This window comes from Solanum verrucosum, unplaced genomic scaffold, assembly GCF_900185275.1.
Source record: "Solanum verrucosum unplaced genomic scaffold, falcon-dt-bn FXZP01000289.1, whole genome shotgun sequence".
In the NCBI taxonomy this organism is placed as follows: Eukaryota; Viridiplantae; Streptophyta; class Magnoliopsida; order Solanales; family Solanaceae; genus Solanum; species Solanum verrucosum.
In genome coordinates, this window is record NW_026020016.1 from 77,157 (window position 1) to 98,526 (window position 21,370).

At 33.5% G+C, this 21,370-nt stretch overlaps 1 protein-coding gene across 1 annotated transcript; it reads right to left on the reverse strand.

Moving 5' to 3' along the window:
- Positions 1-2,784: 2,784 nt before the first annotated feature.
- On the reverse strand, positions 2,785-12,686 carry LOC125820949 (peroxisome biogenesis protein 22-like). The gene is made up of 8 exons (XM_049500372.1): positions 12,445-12,686; positions 10,204-10,440; positions 10,076-10,123; positions 6,082-6,138; positions 5,906-6,007; positions 5,112-5,177; positions 3,468-3,569; positions 2,785-3,004 (listed from the first exon to the last, which is right to left on the reverse strand). The coding sequence occupies exons 1-8, from the start codon at positions 12,535-12,537 to the stop codon at positions 2,900-2,902; spliced, it is 810 nt and encodes a 269-aa protein (XP_049356329.1). The 5' UTR covers positions 12,538-12,686; the 3' UTR covers positions 2,785-2,899.
- Between the last annotated feature and the right edge of the window lie 8,684 nt (positions 12,687-21,370).

Genomic DNA, 21,370 nt, shown 5'->3' on the forward strand with positions numbered 1-21,370 from the left:
TATTTCTTATAATTGTTTTGCTTAATTTATACTGAAATCATGCACAACGCTTCAGATATTTACATATAACATTGCATTGACAAAATTGAGACATGCTTGAATTACACCTTATAGTACTCTTGTAGAAAAGCTTAGTGTGGGAAATGGATGAACAGATCCATTTCTAATCACATAAAGGTGCCAATGACAACTTGGTTTATTCACTTTCAAGTATATGACTGTAGGAAGTACGGAGGGTCTCGTAGAAAGTCATTTCACTAATTACTTGGGGGTCATTTGGTGTGATGGATAAAAAAACTTAATCCTGGGATAAGTTATCCTTACCTGAAGGTGGAATAGTAATCACAGGATAACTTATCCTGGGATAAAGTAGATAAAATAACAAAAATAGCCTCTCTTAAACTCTCTTTTTTACACCACTTTAAATTCATGTATATTAACATAATTTTTCACAATATTTATAATAACATTCACAACCTTAATTATTAGTTGTTCTTATGATAATATATTTTTCCATTAAAAAATTATATTTTATAAATACAATTTTTATATATGAATATATTATAAGTTGAATTTATTTGCCTGATTCTTATTTTTATTTTTATTTTGATTTCTCTTTAAATGTTCACTCCACTACTAAATTGCATATTTTTAATTAAATAATTTACTAGTCACTTAAAAATTATATTTTATACATCAATTATAATGTAGATAACTTTAATGATAAAATTTCTATTACTTTAATATATTTAAAATGAAAGTTTTAGTTTTAAGCTAAATAAGATGAATGTTTAGTTTTAAACTAAATACGATGAAAGTTTTATTTTAAAGCTAAATAAGATGAAAATTTTATTTTTAAGCTAAATAAGATGGAAGTTTTATTTCAAGTTAAATAAGATGAAAGTTTAATTTTAAAAACACACGGTACAATCATGAAAATGCACACACAAAATATTTAAGCTAAATAAGATGGAATTTTGTTTTTTTTTTTTTAAAAAAAGAATAACTAATTAAAGCTTGCAAAGTAAATGTAATAAATGAATAAATAAGGTGGAGGGTATTAGCGTAAACAAACAACTTATTCTTAGAAATTATGCAGTGAATATAAGTTTGAATATGACAAGCCAAACAAGCAATAAAAACTAATCCCATCATAACTAATCCCAGCATAACTTATCCCAGCATAACTTATTCCAGTATAACTTATCCCAACATAACTTGTATTCAAACCAAACGACCCCTTATGGGTTAACTAACATATACAAAAAAATGAAAAAATAGCCCTAATTCCTATAAAATGGCTCTTATATGGCCAAAAGTGTAGCGGATCATGGTGAGGTTATATGTATTGCTCTAGGATCCATTTTTGTACATATGTATAGTCTCACTATGAGCGCGACATTTTTGGGCATTTTTATATGAATTAGGTGATTTTCTTTATTTTTGTGTATGTTAGCCCATGAATATTTTGTGAAATGGCTTCCGGATGATTTTTTTTAAAAAAAACTTTATGAGACCTTCGTAAGGAGTTGAGGGAGCAGTACATATAACCTTGTGATGATCAATGACATTTTGGGGCATTCAGAAGCCATTTTATAGGAATTAGGTGATTTTTACAATTTCCATGTGTTAGTCCATGAATATTTGGTGACATTCAGGAGCCATTTTATAGGAGTTAGGTGGTTTTTACAATTTTCATGTGTTAGTCCATGAATATATGGTGAAATGGCTTCCGGACAATTTTTTTGAAAAACTTATACGAAACCCTCTATAAGGAGTTGCTAACCTCACCATGATTTGTGACATTTTTGGGTATTTAGGAGCCATTTTATAGTAATTAGGCTATTTTTTCAATTTTTCGTGTATGTTAGCTCATGAATATTTGGTGAAATGGCTTTCGGGAGAGTTTTTTGGAAAAACTTTATGAGACGGGGGTAAAGAATTGGGGCAGTTGTACGTATAGCCTCACCATGATCTGCGGCAGTTTTTGGCATTTAGAAGTCATTTTTATAGGAATTAGGCTGTTTTTTTTCCCAATCTTTTAGTATGTGTTGGCCCATGAATATTTGGTGAAATAGCTTTCGGACAATCTTTTTTAATAAACTTTATGAGACTCTCCTTAAGAAATTTGTGCAGCAGTACGCGTTGTCTCACAATGATCCGCAACATTTTTGGACATTTAGGAACCATTTTATAGGAATTAGGCAATTTTTATCAATTTTTCGTGTGTAGTATAGTCCATGAATATTTGGTGAAATGTCTTCCGAACGATTTTAAAAAAAAAAACTTAACGAAACCCTCTATAACGAGTTGGGGAAACAGTACATATAATCTCATGATCCACTACATTTTTTGGGCATTTAGAAATCATTTTATAGGAATTTGACAATTTTTTCAAATTTTTGTGTACGTTAACCCACGAATAATGGGTGAAATGGCTTTCCAAACAATTGTTTTTAAACAAACTTTCTGATAATATGGCTTTCAGGCGTTTTTTTTTTTTTTTTGAAAAAAGTTACAAAACCCTTCGTAATAAGTTGGACAAGAAGTACGTATAGATTCACCATGATCCACGACATAAATCCAGCGTAACCAGCCCATCGACTGCCTAGGCATGTGTTTGTTGTTAAATATATTTGCATTATGGAAAACTGACTTTCTTGTGCTGACTAGTTTTTTTCTCAAGAATACAGCACAACAATATAGAATTATGAAGTTACCTGTTCTGCATACAACAGAGTAATATACAAATGTTTTTTCCTTGAACCTCAAAACTATAAAGTTGCAGGTACCAGAAAAAGATGTAATCGAGTTAAAAATATGAACTCACAGCCCAAAGTTGAAGAGGACGGTGAGACCTAAAACAAACCAAAATGTTAGAACTCATTTGGATATGCACCTAAGCAGTTCCGAAAAACTGCTCCAAAGACGTTGAACTGAAGACATTCATAGCAGTTCTTTCTGACTTGGTAGGCGTAATGTGTAGCTCATATTTGATAAATCTCTGCAATCAGTTAGTATCAACACATCAGATTTCAATAGAGGAAAATCACTCGAATCTGCATAGCCACACTGCCATTTAAACAATAATCTGAAAAATCTAATCTCTTAGTGGTCAATACTCGATTAATAAACAGGCAAGAGACGAGTAACTGTATGTGTTTGTAAAAGGCATTCACATTAACAGACAAGAAATTAAAAGGCTAAACTCGCAAATTTCCTAATACCAGAAGAAGAAAGAACATAAATATTTTAGAAAGCCTGCTTAGAATCGTTGGAAATATAACAGAGGTTGAAGCTGTTTCCTTTGGGAAAGAGATCTAACTAATGCATGGTAGATAAACGGATATATTCATTGTTTAATGATACTTCTACTTTTCTTCATGAATTAGTATGTTTTCTGAAACAGAGAAAAAAAATATGATCATGGGACGCTCATGCTGACAGTCAAAGGAAACAAGGAGTACCGCTAATTGAAACACAATTTCCGGATTTGTATCAATGTGCCAATCAGGTTCCAGTTGTCGGACAAATGATGTTCGTCCATTCTCAATGCTACAAAAGAGAACCTGTATAACAATCAAATCAGTAATACATAAATGCATAATACACTTGTACAAGAAAGACGACCATTAATGGCAGGTGACTGCTGAGCCATCAATTCAACTGTTGCATCTTATATCAAACATTCAAATAATGATAGCTGGGATACTAAATCATTTTTATACAACTCAATTCACATTTTGCTGGTACAAATCTACTCTCTATATAGATTTTAACCAATCATTATGTTACTCCCTACATAGTAAAAAACAATAACATTTGGTGATGACTCTTCACAATAATTGAGGACTGCCTATTATCTTCTTTCAAGTAAGACTGTAACTAGAAAGAGAGCCCCTAAATAAAATATGAACAAAGTCGACTAATAGTGTAACGTGAGTAGTAGACCAGAGCTTTGATTGACGAACCTCAATTTTTGGGAATGACGAAAGCTTCTTCAAGAACTCTCAGAGAGATTCATTTGTGCGTGTGTGTGTGTGTGTGTGGGGGGGGGGGGGGGGGGGGGGGGAGAGACCTGTGTATATATACCTTGCAAAGGAAGAGTGTGATACAATTTTCCGGTTGTGAAAATGGTCCAGTGGGTGATGCTGGCAAATTGTTTGTTGTTGCGTCTACTGGCTGTTTTTGGTGAAGCCACCGTGGAGAAAGATAAAAAATCTAGTAGTCTAGAGGTGGTGTAATGGTGTGGAGAGGTGATGGATGGTGTTCCAGATGATGAGAGTGGGTTGGCTGAGATACCAAATTCTATTGTTTGGGAAAATTTGTTCCTTATTTTTTTTTGTTGATGACAATGTATTTTTTTAGAGGTTTGACTGGCCAAGCTGCAGGATCAAAAGAGAGTGAAAGTCACACATTTGTTGTTGGCGTGGATCTGTAAAATTTGTGCTTAATAGACAGTTTTGGAAGCATTAAGTTTTCAATAGGTATGATGATGAGGTACCAAAATGGAAAAAATGTGACAGTTTTAAGCTCTGTCGATGTATTGGGCCTATCTTTTAAGTGTGTAAGAGCATAAAGGAATATAGTTGCAAAGAGGATGGTAAGATTATATTCATGACCCAACAAGGTATGAGAATGTCATTTTTCTGAAAAAAAGAACAAAGTTTAAGTATATAGGTTAAACTTGTCCCCTATAAATTAAAAGAACAGTTGTGCTACACAACTTTAAAGAAGGGACTAGGACGTTAACGTAGTACTAGAAATCCACAAGGAACATATATTTTACAAACCAAAACCTCAGGGGAGACTTTTGTACTACAATTAAAAGGAAATGAATATTAACTTTTCCATAGCAGAGGACATTAGCTTATGTTACAAGATAAAGATCACACATCCAGAACTGCAGAGCAGTTGGAAGAATAAATCATCTCGTCCAGGATGAGGATGCTAATATGCAGACAGAAGGAAAAATATTCACACACGCATGGTTGAGATTAAAAGTTGCAGAGATCACCCATTGTAAAACAAACATAATAACAAGAGCTCCATGAAAGTATTATAAACGGATTTTGACTTCCATTGGCAGTTGAACAATGATTAGTTGTTACCTTGTCTTTGACTATGCCACCAGATGTAAACACTCCAGCATCTTCTAAAGCCAGTAGGACCTTTTTCTGCAAATATTCGTACATTTCAAGAATATGTATGCAAGAAAAAGAATGTGTTGATACAAATGTAGATTACTCATAAAAACTGAATGAGCGTGGATCAACACTGCAGCCACCATTAAGATGCACCATATAGGATAGTGGGTGCTAAGAAATGAATCATGCACCGAATATGAGAACTTCATGAAGTCATGAAATAGTAGACAAGACCAGATGTTCAGAAAGGAGAAACCCAAAAGAAGCTCAAACATGGTCATCTTATCACATTTTAGTTTGACTTAATACCAAAGAAAGCTATTTTGTTAAATTATGCAGATTAGTAAGTGAAAATGTTCTACTAAACAAGTAAACGATGAATGTTGGTTAATGTGTGTGATGATTAATTAATGTGATGTAAGTTTTCCCAAGAAAATAAAAACAGAGAGAGAAGAGTGTATTGCTTAGGCAACTATTTTTTTAGAGTTACTTAAGATTTAGCATCAAAGATCCGTCTTTTTTATCTTTTAGATTTTAAATTTAGGGATCAGTTCAGAAGCCAATTTTATTTGGCATACAAAGCCAATCAACAATGACAGCCTTTTCCTTTTCATTTTGAAAAAGGCATCAAATGACATCTGACCCCCAAAATTATCCTCTCTGAGTCAGGCAATGAAGATAATTTTTTTTAAAAGGGATTAGATCTCTAGCAACTACTAATCAACATACAGATGGAATATAATAGAGTGAGCACTAACTTCACTTTCGTCATCAAGTACTCTCTCCATGAGATAAAGATCACAAAATTTGGTGATTTCGAGCAACACTTCAAGCGCGGAGGATCGAACAGTAGCTTGTTTCTGCAAAGGAAAAGTAAAAACATTGTCAACTGCATGTTTAAAATTGTTGCACAATCAACAAAAATAATAATAACCTGTAGTTCCTCTGGGCTCGTTTCCTCCAGGATTACTCCAAGCAACCGACATGTTACCTGTAAAGTGAAATAATATGCAGATTGTCCAAGTTATGTATGCTACTGTGACAAAAATAAAATAAACAGTCTCTATCACTGTCAAACAGAATCAGGAAAGTGATGCCAGCATGCAAAACCTTGAACAGATAAGATTTGGTTGAGTAGCACATTCTTTCTTAAAATTGAGGTAGAGACTACCATCATTCTCTCAGTTATTTTTGATGTTGCAATCAGTAAATTACTTTATTATATCCTAACTAAGTAGCCGTAAGGCTACCCCCGTTAGAAGTGTAAACTGTGCATGCTAGGGTAGGCTTCAACACAGACTTAGCTAAGAAGAAAATGCAATAACACCAAAGGATCTATATAATATGATCATGATGTCGTTATTGTTGTTACACTTATGTTTGGTCAGTCAGTGTGGTCAATGGCATCTAGTGGCTGACAAGTCCGGTTGCTGTCACAGGCTCTTTTGTTCTGGTTAATGACTCATATGTCCTCACTGTTTGTAGTCGGTTGTTTAGTGTGTTTTGATTGTCGCACTCTGTTTTTTTCCTCACTATTTTCTTACTATTTGTACTTGGATTTGCTACACTTGAGTCGAGGGTTTTTTGGAAACAACCTCTCTACCTCCACGAGGTAGTGGTAAGGTCTACGTACACTCTACCCTCCCCAGACCCCACTTGTGGGATTCCACTGAGTATGTTGTTGTTGACTTCTTCTCGTTGTTATAATGACTCGTATGTCCTTACAGTGATAAGCATAAATTTACAAAGCTAATTTTTAGAAATTCTAATTCGTTTTAAAAAGTACAAATGTATACAGAAATAGCCAACCAAAACTAGTTTTTAGAATTGAGGCATAGTTGGTATAAAATAGGACCTGAATAAAGCCGAATTGAAATAGAGGTGTTTTATATCAATCCAACTAACGTGGGGTTGAGGTGTAGCTGTGATAATAGCAGGGTGCATTTCTACGTGATAATAAAAATATAATTCTATTAACCTACTACAACAACCTCTCGCCTATTTGTGTGATACACTTTCCTTTCTAGTCTATCCCGGAAAGAATGAGATATTTCGCTTTTCAAAAACTATTTGATCTTAACATTGGCGTCTTACCCGTAATCAATGTCTTCTTGGACCCACTTGATATCAAAGTTTATTCTTTTACAAGGCAAGGAGAGTCAAACTAAAAGATATGTGGAACTCTTGTAATCACTTAGCAAACAAGAATACTTTTGGTACTTTGCATATATTTGGCTTACATATCAAAAGCCTGTCTTAGTTTCTTAAACTTAGGGTCCAACCAAACAACTTCACATAAAATGAGACGGAGCATAAAGTTATGCCTCCAATTAATTACTTCCAAACTATACTTCAAATGCACAAAACATTGACAGAAAGAAGCCCCCTTTATTCAATAAACTAAATGGCTACCAACTTATTCTTAGGAAGTTAAGACATTAATTGGACCAAAGAAACAATGATCGCTTGTCAAGTAAAAGATGTGTACTACTCTCTTTTCTTGACAATGGGTTGAAAGGGGAGACACATTGTGCTCATTCATGGTGATGCAAAGGGGTGGAATAAGAAAAGATACTCCACATGTCCTCTACCATATTTTTCAAATTACGAATGTCATAGTGAGAGAGTGAGAGTAAGTTCAATTTTAGGGAATGAATAGATTACAAGTGTAGCAACCTGCCATTTCTGGGATTACGTAGACATTAACTTGAACTTTGAGAAATTTACTCAATTATAGCTTTCCTTTTAACAATTCACATATAAATATGCGGACACACTTGAGACCTCATCTTTGATTGTGTTGGTTTGTTCATTCATAAATTGGGTAAATAAGTACACAAGCACAATACGGATCCTTGGTGTAATACCCATGGTTATAGTCTTATAGGAAACTCCTTTATGTTTTCTTCTATTTCTCCCTCTAATGGCGGGTCCTTCATACATGTCTTTTATGATATTCAAATATTTAGCATGAAGTCCTTTCTTTTCCTATGCCACCAAATGACATTTCTTGATACTTTATCATATTCTTTCTCCAAGTCGATAAACCATGTGTAGATCTTTTTTCCTCTCAATATAAATTTTCTAAATCTTCTTAGCAAAAATATACTAGCTTTTGTTGTGGATCTACTGGGTATAATTACAAACTGATTCTCAATGACACTTATAGTGTCCTTAAGTCTATGTTATATCACTCTTTCCTAGAATTTTATCGTAGCATGTATATAATGTATTAGATAGAGAATCAAATAAGTGGCTAGTTCACCAAATTCACACATCAGATTGATGATTTGATATCTGGGTGACTTTGGACAAAAATGCAAAGGAGAAGGAAATGGGGCCAAGCCAACTTTTTGTCGGCTCATGTTTTAAACGGCTTAAAGAAGGGAAAATATAAATTGTGTTTTTGTAGAAAAAATTAAGAGAAACAAAAATACAGAGGGATCTTTGGGGGAGGCGTTAAGTAGGGTCAGAACTGCTTTTTGAATCATCTATGGACGTTACTGTTTAGGAGAACTTTTTTGAAAAGGGACACAAAGCATTAGCTCAAGAAACAACAAAAAACTAAGAAGAGTCTTTTATATAACCGGTAAATTCGGAAATCGCGATTTATAGTATATAGTGATATTTTCATACTTTAAGATTATTATATAGAAGATTCTTCTTAACTTTTCATTGTTTCCTGAGTAAACATACTCATTTAATTCTCAACTTCATACATTATATGGATGTATATTATGCTCACAAGTGCATGCATGTACAAATTATACAAATATATTCTACAATTACTTGTTTCGATATGTAAATCATTAAAATAAGAAAACTATAATAAATGACATAACTCAAAATTCACTTTGATATCTACATATGTACTTAAGGGCAAGCACAGTCCCCGAAAATGTCCGGTTGTTACAAAAAGAGAGAAGGATACGAAAACACAATAGCGGTTAGTAGGAATCATCCCACAATGGGAAAGACTCACCTTAACCCTCTAGTTTATGACCCTCTAAAGATACAAAGACAGTATCCTCTTTGAAGAATGAATTGCTAGCATCTGATAATGATCTATTCTCGTGAAGGCGCACTGAATATAAAAGAAGTATGGCAAAGCCGAAAAATTGTAATTTAGTTTTAGGCAAACTTAAGTACCTACCTAGGAGATTCTATTTTAAAACTATTAGATAATGTTCAAGCTATTCCTATGTAATCTATGTCTATAAACATACTAAGGCACTAAGTTTATAAAAAGATCAGTCGTCATTTACATGCACTCACTCGCCATTGAGTAAATATACTGAGAGCAAAGTGGTGGGCTCAGGCCTAAGAGGACAATGCTATTGGAATAAAATATAATAGTTAATCTTGTTGGTGGATTGCTTGGTTGATTCCATTGCACTAATCCCTCATCTTTGGTGAATCCTTCACATTTGAACTCCTTCTATTCACTTTAACTAGTTTAACCTATTTGCACAAAAACTATTCCAGGAACTATCTCCAGAATTTAAGCAGCATTTGGACAATAATTGAAAAAATGTTAGTGAAAACTTTAGGTGTGTTTGAATGATTCTTTTCGCATGAAGAGTTTCTTGAAAACATTCGTCAGAAACACCCCGAAACTACAACTTCAAAAAACAGTATTGAAAAAGAATTTTTTTGCAAACACAGCTTAAGATACCTTGACAAACACCAATTTAATTTTATTTTTTGCATATTCTAAAGAAGAAAAAAATCATTGGCAAAGCCACCTAAAAAGAACAGAAGCTTTTTATTTAAAAGGAACAAATTCAGGCAGCCCATGATCTCAATTTTTTCTCAAGTTAATAAATGTATGTTGAACATCAGATATGTACTTGGCACCCACAAGGCCTTGGAGATGGGAGAGAAGTGTATTTTAAAAAAATAGTAACAACAGAAGCATTAAGAGATACCTTCCTCCCCTCACCCAATCTTTGCCTAACTATTTGCCCGAGAGTTGGCTGCAAATTAATAAGAAGAAGTCACTTATCCACCAATTATATATAAAGGGATAAGGGGCAAATCAAAAATATTTTTCTACCTTTACGGGCTGAAAGAACTCATCAATGACATTTTGTGCATTTGAATCCTCTGAAGGGGGGCTAACTTCTGAAGTCGGTATATTTTCACTAAAATGTCTGCTTACACCAGAACTACCAGGTGTAACAGCTTGTTGCTTAGGATGCCTCCTCTGTGGTCCACTAGGTGATCTCAATATTCTCCAGATAAATACTATTGCAAATGCAAGACCTGCTATAGCTCCTGCAGATCTTGAGTCCTGCATTTACAAAAAATAGATGTTACCATCTAAGAGAATGTAGCACAACATTTAAAACATATTTCTTTGGAATGCCATGGGATTTATTTTAGTTTTTTAAAAAGAGCTATTGTAACACTACTTCCTGTATGATAGAAAGATTACATCTGCAAGCAATTAGATAAATGGCAGTTTATTGGTTTTGGAATTGCTTGTTCTGTGTCCATTGTCTTCCTCAATTTTACAAGTGATAGAAAAAATTCTGGCAGACACACTTTAGAAGTCCCGAAACACTCCATTGTGCAGTCATCTAATTCTACAATTTGATATTTCTCAGGCTATGGAGCAGTTGTCTTAAAACTATGTGCAACATACTGGGTCATGCCAAAGCCAATGATTTTCAGAAAATTCGATCCAAACCGGGGAAAAAAGTTACCATCATGTTGTCAAAATTAAGTGTGTTGAAAACCATCAATATTAGATGGGACTTTAAGTACTAACTAGAAATAAACAGTGGATTTTAGTGAAGACACATAATGAGGGAAATAATGATTTATATAGGTAATGCAAGAAAAATAACTACAAAAGGAACAACAATTATATAGACAAATGAACTAAAAAACCTACAAAGGAATGAAATATATGAAGTTATAACAATGCAAATCAAATCTGAAAATCATTTCAAACTTCTGATAGATGTGCAAATGTGCAAAAGTTTCTAGTTTAGACTAGTAACTGGTCTCCAAATACTAAATTCTAAATTTTATTCCTAATCAGAAAAAGTCCATTGCCATAATACTTCTTAACAATTATTATATCACTGGTTCTGCCTCCTACAAAGATATAACCCGTGGAACAATCAAAATTTAGCATTCCATATCTGCTTGTTCTCCCCTCTCTGATTCCCAATGAACCATATGATCTTGACCTATAATCCTTCGAATTGGTCCAATCATATGTAATTAAACACTAATACCTAATCATATCTAACCTGAATGGATTTTTTAGGTACAATTCCACCAACGTTTGTTCAGGCAAAACCATCACCTAAACAAGCTGAAGCACTGGGTCTACTTTCAGGGTTTAAGCATGCGGTAGTCGAACCTTTAACAACACTGATAATCAACAAATTAGTCAGTAAAACTATCTGAATCTTCACAAACATTGTTTATATAAGAAGTAATGGTCAAAAACACACATGAACTATCACCTTTTCACGAGTTTCACACCCCAACTAAAAACTGTTCTCCTACCTGAACTATCACCATGTTCCTCCTTACTTGAACTATCACCATCTATGTATTAAAACACACCTTGAAGCTCACTAGGACAATTATGAGTTGTTCCCTTTTCCTACCTGAACTACACAAGCATTGTTTATACAAGAGGTAATGGTCAAAAACACACCACAACTATCACCTTTTCACCTATCTCTTACCCAACTATCAACCATTCCCTTTTCCTACTGAACTATCACCATGTTCCCCTTCTCTAGCTCAATTGTCACCATTCATGTATTAAAACACAGCTTGAAGCAGAGTAGGCCAATTATGAGTTGTTCACTTTCCCAACCAAAACTATCTAAATCCTCAAAACCATTGTTTATATTAGAGGTAATGGTCAAAATCACATCTAAAAACTATTATTGTTTTGTGAATTTCACCTCGACTATCAACTGTTTAGTTTCCCTACTGAACTATCACCATGTTCCCCTTTCCTAGCTCAACTATCAGCATTCATGTATCAAAACAGACTTCAAAGCTAACTGGACCAATTATGAGTTGTTCCATTTTCCTATCTGAATTATCACTATCTACTCAACTAGGTGATAGATAGTTCAGTTGGGAAAATCAAACAATTGACAGTTGAGATCTGAAACTCACCAAAAACTGATAGTTCAAATTTGTTTTTGGCCATTATCTCTTCATTAACACAATAATATAAAATTAATTCCTCAATTTCACCAAAAAGGATCAAAAATTAAATTCCAAATAACAAGCGCGAGAGCGAGAGAGAGGAAAAAACCAGTGTTTGTGAGAGATTAGAAATCTTGAGAGTAAGAAATGCCCCAATTCTCTTGAGGAGCTGGAGGAAATCGTCCTTGGAGGAATCAGCCATAACCTCTGAAATCTTCAAAGTTGAAAGAATTCAGTGATTCGTTGGTAGTGTGGAGCCGATGAAGATTGATCAAGTTCTCCGCTGTTGCAGAATGTTCTAGAAGAAATCGATCTTGCAGAGGAAGCTTCGATTGAAGAAGAAGAAAAAAGGTAGGAAAAAGGATACATCTATTTTCATGGTTGGCCAATATTAGGACCAGCATTTAAGTCGTAACCGAAATTTATTTTATAAATTTTACAAGTTTTGACTATTTTAGAAAATTTCAAATCATATACTCCACCCTTCCTATTTTATGTGACACTTTTCGCATTTCAAAATTCAAACAAGTCTATTTTTTACCGTAAGTTTTTCATAGATCCTTTTAACATTTTAAATTATTAATTATTGTGACTTATAGTACTTTTTATGTAGTTTACAAATATATAAATTTCATTTCAAAAAAATTGAAGATTCCATACACAAATGTCCGGTCAAAGTTAAACTGTTTGACTCTCGAAAAATGAAAAGTGGCACATAAATTGGGACAGAGGGAGTATCATATATATATATAAAAGAGAACCCTAGGTCCTCCTACGTGGTGCCACCACAAACCAGGATTCCTTTTAATTTATTTATTTTCATAACTAGCCTTCCCTTTTCATGAAAAGTTGTGACTTTTATAAAAAGATGAGACTTTTATGAAAAGTTGTGACTTTTATGAAGAGTTACGACTTTTATGAAAAATTGTGACTTTTATTAAAGGTTGTGACCTTTTCGAAAGGTTGTTAGTTTTTCAAAGAGTTGTGACCTTTCCGATAAGGTACAATAAACATTTGTTCACACTACCATTTGTTTTCTATAAATAGAGGGATTTCCTGCCACTATTATTTGTAGGTGTTTTTTCGATGTATGGTAGTCGAATTCAAATACATTAACTAAGTTTCTTACGAAGTTTGTTTCATTCCTCAAAGTTTTCTTCCTCCTATTTCATGGAGCTTAATCTTTACTATAAGTCATAGTGATTCATGTAATTATGACAATTTCTTTTTGCTATTTTGGTGACTTTTCTTTTACTTTGTTAAAAATTTCAGCAAAAATGATTGAAAACTTATCTTCTCTTTTGTCCCTTTCTACATGTTTTTTCATATACTTTTTGGAAAAATTGCTTGTGGGTTGTTCTATATTTGATAGCACACAATAACAAATATGTGATAACTAATACGGAACCAATGATGAAGTTTGTTAAAAGAACCAAACAGATTGCTCTCTTACTTGCCACAATTAATATATTATTTGATTGATTTTTCTTAGGTACAAACAATTCGTATGTCATTGCACTCTTCCTAGAATATTAGTATAGACACAAGTAGTCAACTTTTTTGTCGCAAGTTAAGTAATTTGTCATATTTCTCCGTCTCTTCTTTTTGGGCATAATAAGAGATCAAGTTTTCTTGAAACAAACAAATGTCCAAATACACTATAACCAAAATAATTTTTATAGGCAATAAATATGCACGTTAACAAAGAGTGCTTGAGCCTTTACTGATATTAATTAATTGTCATTAGATTCAATGTTGCTATAAATTTTAGGGACATTTATAAAGAGTACCAATTGCCTGTGAAAATACATATTTAGCGACAGTTAAGCTATTAATTGCCATTAAATATCATTTTTACTGTAGTGATAACTCTTTATTTTGATAAAGTTTTTTGTTTTTTTTATAAAGAAGTGACAACTCTTTCTTTTTGATATTTCAATTAAATTTGTGACCGAAGGGTTGTTACTTTTCCAAAGAGTTGTGACCTTTCCGATAAGGCACAATAAGTATTTTGTCATTTCCTGAGTCTACACCCCAGACGTGACTGGCACTTGAGAACCATTGATGACCCCAAGCGAACCCTTGGCCTAGCTTACTTAACTCAATGGAAGATTTAACTTAACAAGATAATCTCAAAACATAACTTTAAAGAGAAATAACACTTAGCCAAAACGGCAACTGAAGTCTTTAAACAACATATGAATGATAAAGTAAAGGCAATTGAACTATTAACTGTCTGTGAAGCCTCTAAAACAAGGAGGGATGTCGAGACAGGACCCCCGGTCATCCTAACAACTGATAACTAGAAAATCAAGGTAAAAAGAAGCCATCCGGAAGCAAGGAGGCTCACCAACTGACTCTGAGTGCAGAACCTGATCAACAAGGCGCTGGATACTGATCCTGGTTACCTACGTCTGCATCATAAGACGATGAAGGCCAACTAGCATCAGTACATTGAATGTATGAGTACGCGAGTTGGAATGCTAAACACAACTTAAGCTTGAAAGGAATCTCAAAGAAACACTTACCTTGACTCTTTTCAACTCATGAATACTTAACTTAAAATAAAGCAATGAAACACATGCAATATATGAAAAGCTTTGTAAAATAGTAAAAACAACTTAGTTTGTTAAAGAAAATGCAATAATAAACTCAACTTTACTCATATAATAAAGTAATATAGTTTTTGTGGGAGTTTCTCTAACAGACAACCACCACTATGAGCCTAAGTGGTGATACAACGTCTTGCCCACGCTGCCAGAACTGTCCTATACTTTGTCGTCATATAGAACGCTTAACTTAGTGGATCCACTAGTCTATGCTAAAAGCATCTTAAGGATTCATCTAAAAAGTATGATCTTTTACTACCCATGATGGCTACATGATTTATGGAGACTTGAGTTAATATGAACTCGCATCCTCATATCGGTGCTCAATACTACTCCCGAAATATACTTAGCTCATATGTTTTAAAAACAAACTTCTTTCTTTGGTTTGAGATAATTACTCAAAACTTAGCTTAAAAGCTCTCTTGGAATCGATATTCCCTTTTCTTACTCAAATGTGAAAAACATTTATAAACTCTTTAGGAATACTTAGTTCCCTTATAGCTTTTTGAGAAATGAACTCAACTTTTTACTCTTTGCTTAACTTGAAACTTAAATCTTAAAACAAAGTTAAAACGTTTGTTAAAGACTTTGGAAAACTTTATAAACTTTGCTTTGACTTGCTTCTTAACTTTTAGACTTGACTCTTAACTTCTCTTGACTTTGATCTTAACTTTCCTTGAATTGGATTATGGATTCAAGGTTCATGATCTCATGTTTAAGGATGATTTCATGATGTTTAGATATACCTTAGAGTATTGGAATCAACTAGAAAACATAGGTACATTGCTAAGAAACAAGTACAAAAATGTGGGGAAGAAATGGGGAGAACTGGCGTCCCTGGCGCTCTGAGAGGCACGGGGCACCATCCCTCAAAGTTCAAAGAGCTTGTTGTGGCGCTCTGGCTGGTAAGGCGCGCCAGAGCCCAAAGTTCAGAGGAAATTTTGTGGCGCTCTGGGAGGCGCGGCGCCCTAGTCCCCTCCCCAGAAAACTCCGAACTTTCTTCTTCATTTTTCAACTCTAAACCCTCTAATTTTCACTTGGTTCTTTCCCCAAACACTTAGAATCATTAATACCCTCAATATACAATAGATTCAACTCGAAATCACACCCGAAAACATGAATCAAATCATCAAGAAACTTCAACAACACAATCCACAAGAATTTAACGAAACTTTCAGCAATGTTCATCAAGAACTCAATTTCTAAACTTCGAAGACTTAAATTCGTTGAATTGAATCATGGTTGGTGCGTGGGCGAACTAACCCAACACTATGTGATCTCACATACCTTTTAGGGATCATCCCGACGAAATCCACAAGCTATCCTTGACAAAATCGACGAATCTTGAACGTTCTTCTCCTTTCTCCTCTTCTCCAAGCCCTAGAGTGAAATTCACTTTTCTAAAACTGACTAAAATCTAACTTTATCCCAATTAAACTCCTAAAAATGAATTAGAATAATTAGGTAAGAAAAATACTAAATTACCCTTCCAAAATCCGGATTAGACTTTATTCCTTAATCCAACAGCCCAACTTCCAAAGAGCATAACTTACTCATACAAACTCGGAATCGCGCAAACTCAGCAGAGTTGGAAAGTCATTCCAAGAGCTTTCCAACCATATGCGCAAACTAGGAGTTATGACCGTTTGAAGTTGACCAAAACTCAATTTTTCCTAACTTAAACAAATTTTCAGATTTTCATTCTTTCCAAAAATGACTATTTCCAATTATTAGCTTCTTCCTAGTTATTTTAAATTGCGAGATATTACACATTTGTTCACATTACCATTTATTTTCTATAAATAGAGGATTTTCCTGCCACTATTATTTGTAGGTGTTTTTTCGCTGTAGGGTAGTCGAATTCAAATACATTAATTAAGTTTCTTATGAAGTTTGTTTCATTCCTCAAAGTTTTCTTCCTCCTATTTCATGGAGCTTAATCTTTACTATAAGTCATAGTGATTCATGTAATTATGACAATTTCTTTTTTATATTTTGGTGACTTTTCTTTTACTCTGTTAAAATTTTTTGCAAAGATGATTGAAAATTTATCTTCTCTTTTGTCCCTTTCTACATGTTTTTTCATATACTTTTTGGGAAAATTGCTTGTGGGTTGTGCTATATTTGATAGCACTCAACAAAAAATATGTGATAACTAATATGGAACCAATGATGAAGTTTGTTAAAAGAACCAAACAAATTGCTCTCTCGCTTGCCACAATTAGTATATTATTTTGATTGATTTTTCTTAGGTACAAACAATTCGTATGTCATTGAACTCTTCCTAGAATATTAGTATAGACACAATTAGTCAACTTCTTTTGTCGTAAGTTAAGTAATTTTCATATTTCTTTGTCTCTTCTTTTTGGGCATAATAAGAGATCAAGTTTTCTTGAAACAAACAAATGTCCAAAATACACTATAACAAAAATATTTTTTATAGGCAATAAATATGCACATTAACGAAGAGTGCTTGAGCCTTTACCGATATTAATTAATTGTCATTAAATTCAATGTTGCTAGAAACTTTAGGGACATTTATAGAGAGTACCAATTGCCTGTTAAAATACATATTTAGCGACAGTTAAGCTATTAATTGCCATTAAAAAACATTTTTACTGTAGTGATAACTCTTTATTTTGATAAAGTTTTTTTTTTTTTTTGTAACAAAGAAGTGACAACTCTTTGTTTTGGATTATATCAATTAAAATTTGTGAACTGTAAACTTGGATACAGCCCGATAGACTATCTTTTTGAAAAATATGTTAGCAACATGCCTTTTTCTTCTTCATTGCTAGGAAAGTAAGGTTGTCTTTATTATTATTTGTGGATATTTGTGAGTTCAAGTGCTCACAAAATTATGCTGTGAGATTTTAATATGTTATGTGTCAAAATTTTGGTTTAGAATATCGAGTTGTGAACAGTTTCATTCAGATGACACCTACTACTTGGTTGATAATCGCATTTGTTTTATTTAAAAATATATGTAAAAGGAAAATGACTTAGTTTTCGAAAAATCGATTAAACTTATGGTTTAAGAGAAATCGAATTTCCAAAAGGACAGAGTCGCCACTTAATTTTTAGTAAAAAATCAAGAAAAACTTCAAGGTTTTCAAAAGATTTAAACAGATAAAATCAATTGAAAATAAAAGGGTTCGAAGTTCGATGTACATTCCGAGAAGGTGTTAGGCCCTCGGAATGCCCGCTAACTTGCGGTTGACCGGCGATTTGACAAAAGGTGATTTTTGACTAACTTTGAAATTTCAACTAAGTAAAAGAACTCCTAACGACTTTGACTAATTTTAGAATTTTAACTAAGTAAAAAAACTCATTTTATTTTAACTTATTTTATTGAGATTCTAACCAAGTAAGAAAAAACTCATTTATTTAAACTAACTTTTTGAAATTTAAACTAGGTAAAGAACATCATTTATGACTATTTTTTTTATTTTATATATTTATTATTATTTTTATTATTATTATCTTAAGGGGGGATGAACTAAAGGGGAATTTTTCTAAGGGAAATGACTTAAGGAGATAACAAGACCAAAATTAAATAAAGGCTAAGTAAATAAATTATATGAATGAATATTTATTTTTAAAATATAAAAGAGAAATGGCTACCTTTGGGGTTTAATTAAATTTAACCATAAGAAATGAAAGCGTTAGTCGAACGAATAAAACAAAGCATAGGCAAGAAAATTGAATTTGGGCCTTTGCTGCGTTTTTGGGCCTCCTTCAGCCCATTTTCGCTCCCAAACACCTGTGTATACAGCAATGGTATATCGTTGTATATGGGTCGTATTCAGGCACGTTTTTGTGTATATCGGACCGTATACCGAGTGTATTCAATCCACTGCACATTTCCAGTACCTGTATCGGCTTTCCAGACCTGTATATCGTTGCGTTTTGACTGTATATCATTGTATACAGCAAATGTATCAACTCTTTTTCCAATTTTTCAGAACATGAAAACTCTTTTTCCATCCCCGATTTACACTCCGAAAACCTGTATTTTAATTTCTTGTTGGCTGACTCGAAAGGAAAGGACTCGAGCCTTTATGGCTCCCTCGAAAATGCGGGGAAAGAGATAGGAATTCATGGTGAACTCTGGCAGATGTCATAAAAAAAAAAAATGAAAACTTGTGAGTAAGGAATCATGGTATAATATAAGTAAATACCAAATAAGAATGAATTTATGTACTATCACATTTCAATGTAAACACTGTAAGAAGACAAGGTGTATTACAAAGGGACTTAAATCAATACAAATGATATTTCAACATACCTTAAACCACTAAGAGCAAATGAATTAGTGCCTTATCCTAAGATTTCCAACTAACGATAATAATAATAATAATAATAATATAATAATAATAATAATAATAAGCCATGGCCAACTAATGATTAAACGGCTTTGAGTAGACCATGCATGCCTAACTATAATCTCAACAGTAAGTATTAAAAGAGTAAATATTTTGATAATAGTGATCAACAGGAACAGCAAACGGGTCAAGGCGTACTTCTCTTGGCGTGAATGGATATTACCGAACTCAAAAATGGGACGACATAAGGTTAAGAGGAACTAAAATCCCGGAAACAACCCATAATAAACAAGCATTCAACTTATCATAAAAAAGTAATATGCATAAACAACTATTTTCTTCATAACCAACAGCGAACTCTAAATGAAATAGAAAGGACACGTATCATGCTTTCTTATTCAACTGGAGAGATAGCAACCAACGCTATATAAAATTGCATACTTCAAACATGGACAAACCAACCAATAATAATAACAAAGTAAGGCTGGAAAATATGTAATCTGCAGATCCGAAACTAATGATCAACCCCAATATCAACTAACAGCAAACAACCACAACATAAAGATTTTCTAGCATCGAAATGCCACTTTGAAATAGCAGAAGAGACGATGAGGATATGATAAAGGAGAAGACATTACCTTTTTCGGGGCAGCGAACCGGGAAGACGAGCTAAACACGAAGAAACTTCCACCACTTTGAATCAAATGCCGATGAGCTTTGGTGAGCAAAATGCTGAAAAGAAACCCGAAATCTAGGCTCCAAATTTATGTGGTTTAAGAAGACTGACCCTCGCTTAATTTTGACTCTCTATTTTGTGTCTATTTCGTATGTATTTTTATATATTTTCCTTTTAGCTATCTCTTTGTATCAATGGAAGCCAAAATCAAAAAAAATAATCAAAAAATCCCCCTCTAACAAGAGTAAGAAGAGAATATATATATAGGGGATTATTAGGGTAGATTTGGGGGGGGGGAAAGGGTGGAAAAAACAAATAGGAATGGATATCCTCCAAATTCAAAATTCAAAAATTTTCACTGATCAGGGACGACATCTTTTTTTAGGATTTTTCTCCCTATTCCGGAAGAGGAAAGAGGAATGGATGGCTAGGATCGATCTCCCGTCCTCGCACACGACGTGGCGCCCATCCAAGCGAGCCGAGGACGCTGCTGGCAGGACCAATTTTGCAGGCGGCTCTGCCCTGCTGCAACTAAAGTTGTTCGAGGATGAGGGGGACGAGGCACAGCTGTACGGGCCACGCGCAGTAGACGCCGTCTGAGACCGTTACTCGATGTGTGCTCACGCGTCGGGCTGCTACTGTTGACGGAGAAGACACCGTCTGGAGAATTGTAGATGTCGGCCGTTTTCCGTCTTCTGGCGTTTGGAAATTGTTGTTGTATTCACGCGTCTGAGCATCTTCTTGTCTTGACCAAGGGTTTGGGCCGGGTCATAGGGATTGGGTCGAAATTGTGGGCGGGGAATTGGAGTGGGCTGCTGCTAGAATTGAGAATGGGCTGGAGGAGTTAAATAGAAGCTGGCCCAAAATTTGGTCTTACAATTGAGTTGAAGAAATTGATTGGTTTTAAATTGGGGATTTGGCCAATGGATTAAGGTTATAGCCAATTAAAATTCACAATAGTTTGAATTTAATTTAATTTGCAAATTCGGCTAAAATCTAAGATGAATTTAAATAAGATTAATTAAGGAGCTTCTTAAACTTAACGAAATTAAATAATTAACTTAATCATAAACCGAATGATTTAAAAATATAAACTATTATATAACTAAACTAATTAACCAAATATTTAATTAAAACAAAATTCTTTTGAGATGATTTTCAAATATTTATAAAATATGCTAATTAGACACATAATTATATAATAATTAACTTAATTATAAACTAATTAACTCAAAATATAAACTATTAATTAGTTTAAACTAAATAGCCAAATATTTAAATAAAACTAAAATCCTTTTGAGGCAATTTTCGAACATAATAAAATATACTAATTAGACACATAACTATATAAAATATCATATTTATTATTTTGAAATTTATAAAAATGACAAAACTACTTAAAATGACTTGAAAATTATTTTGAAT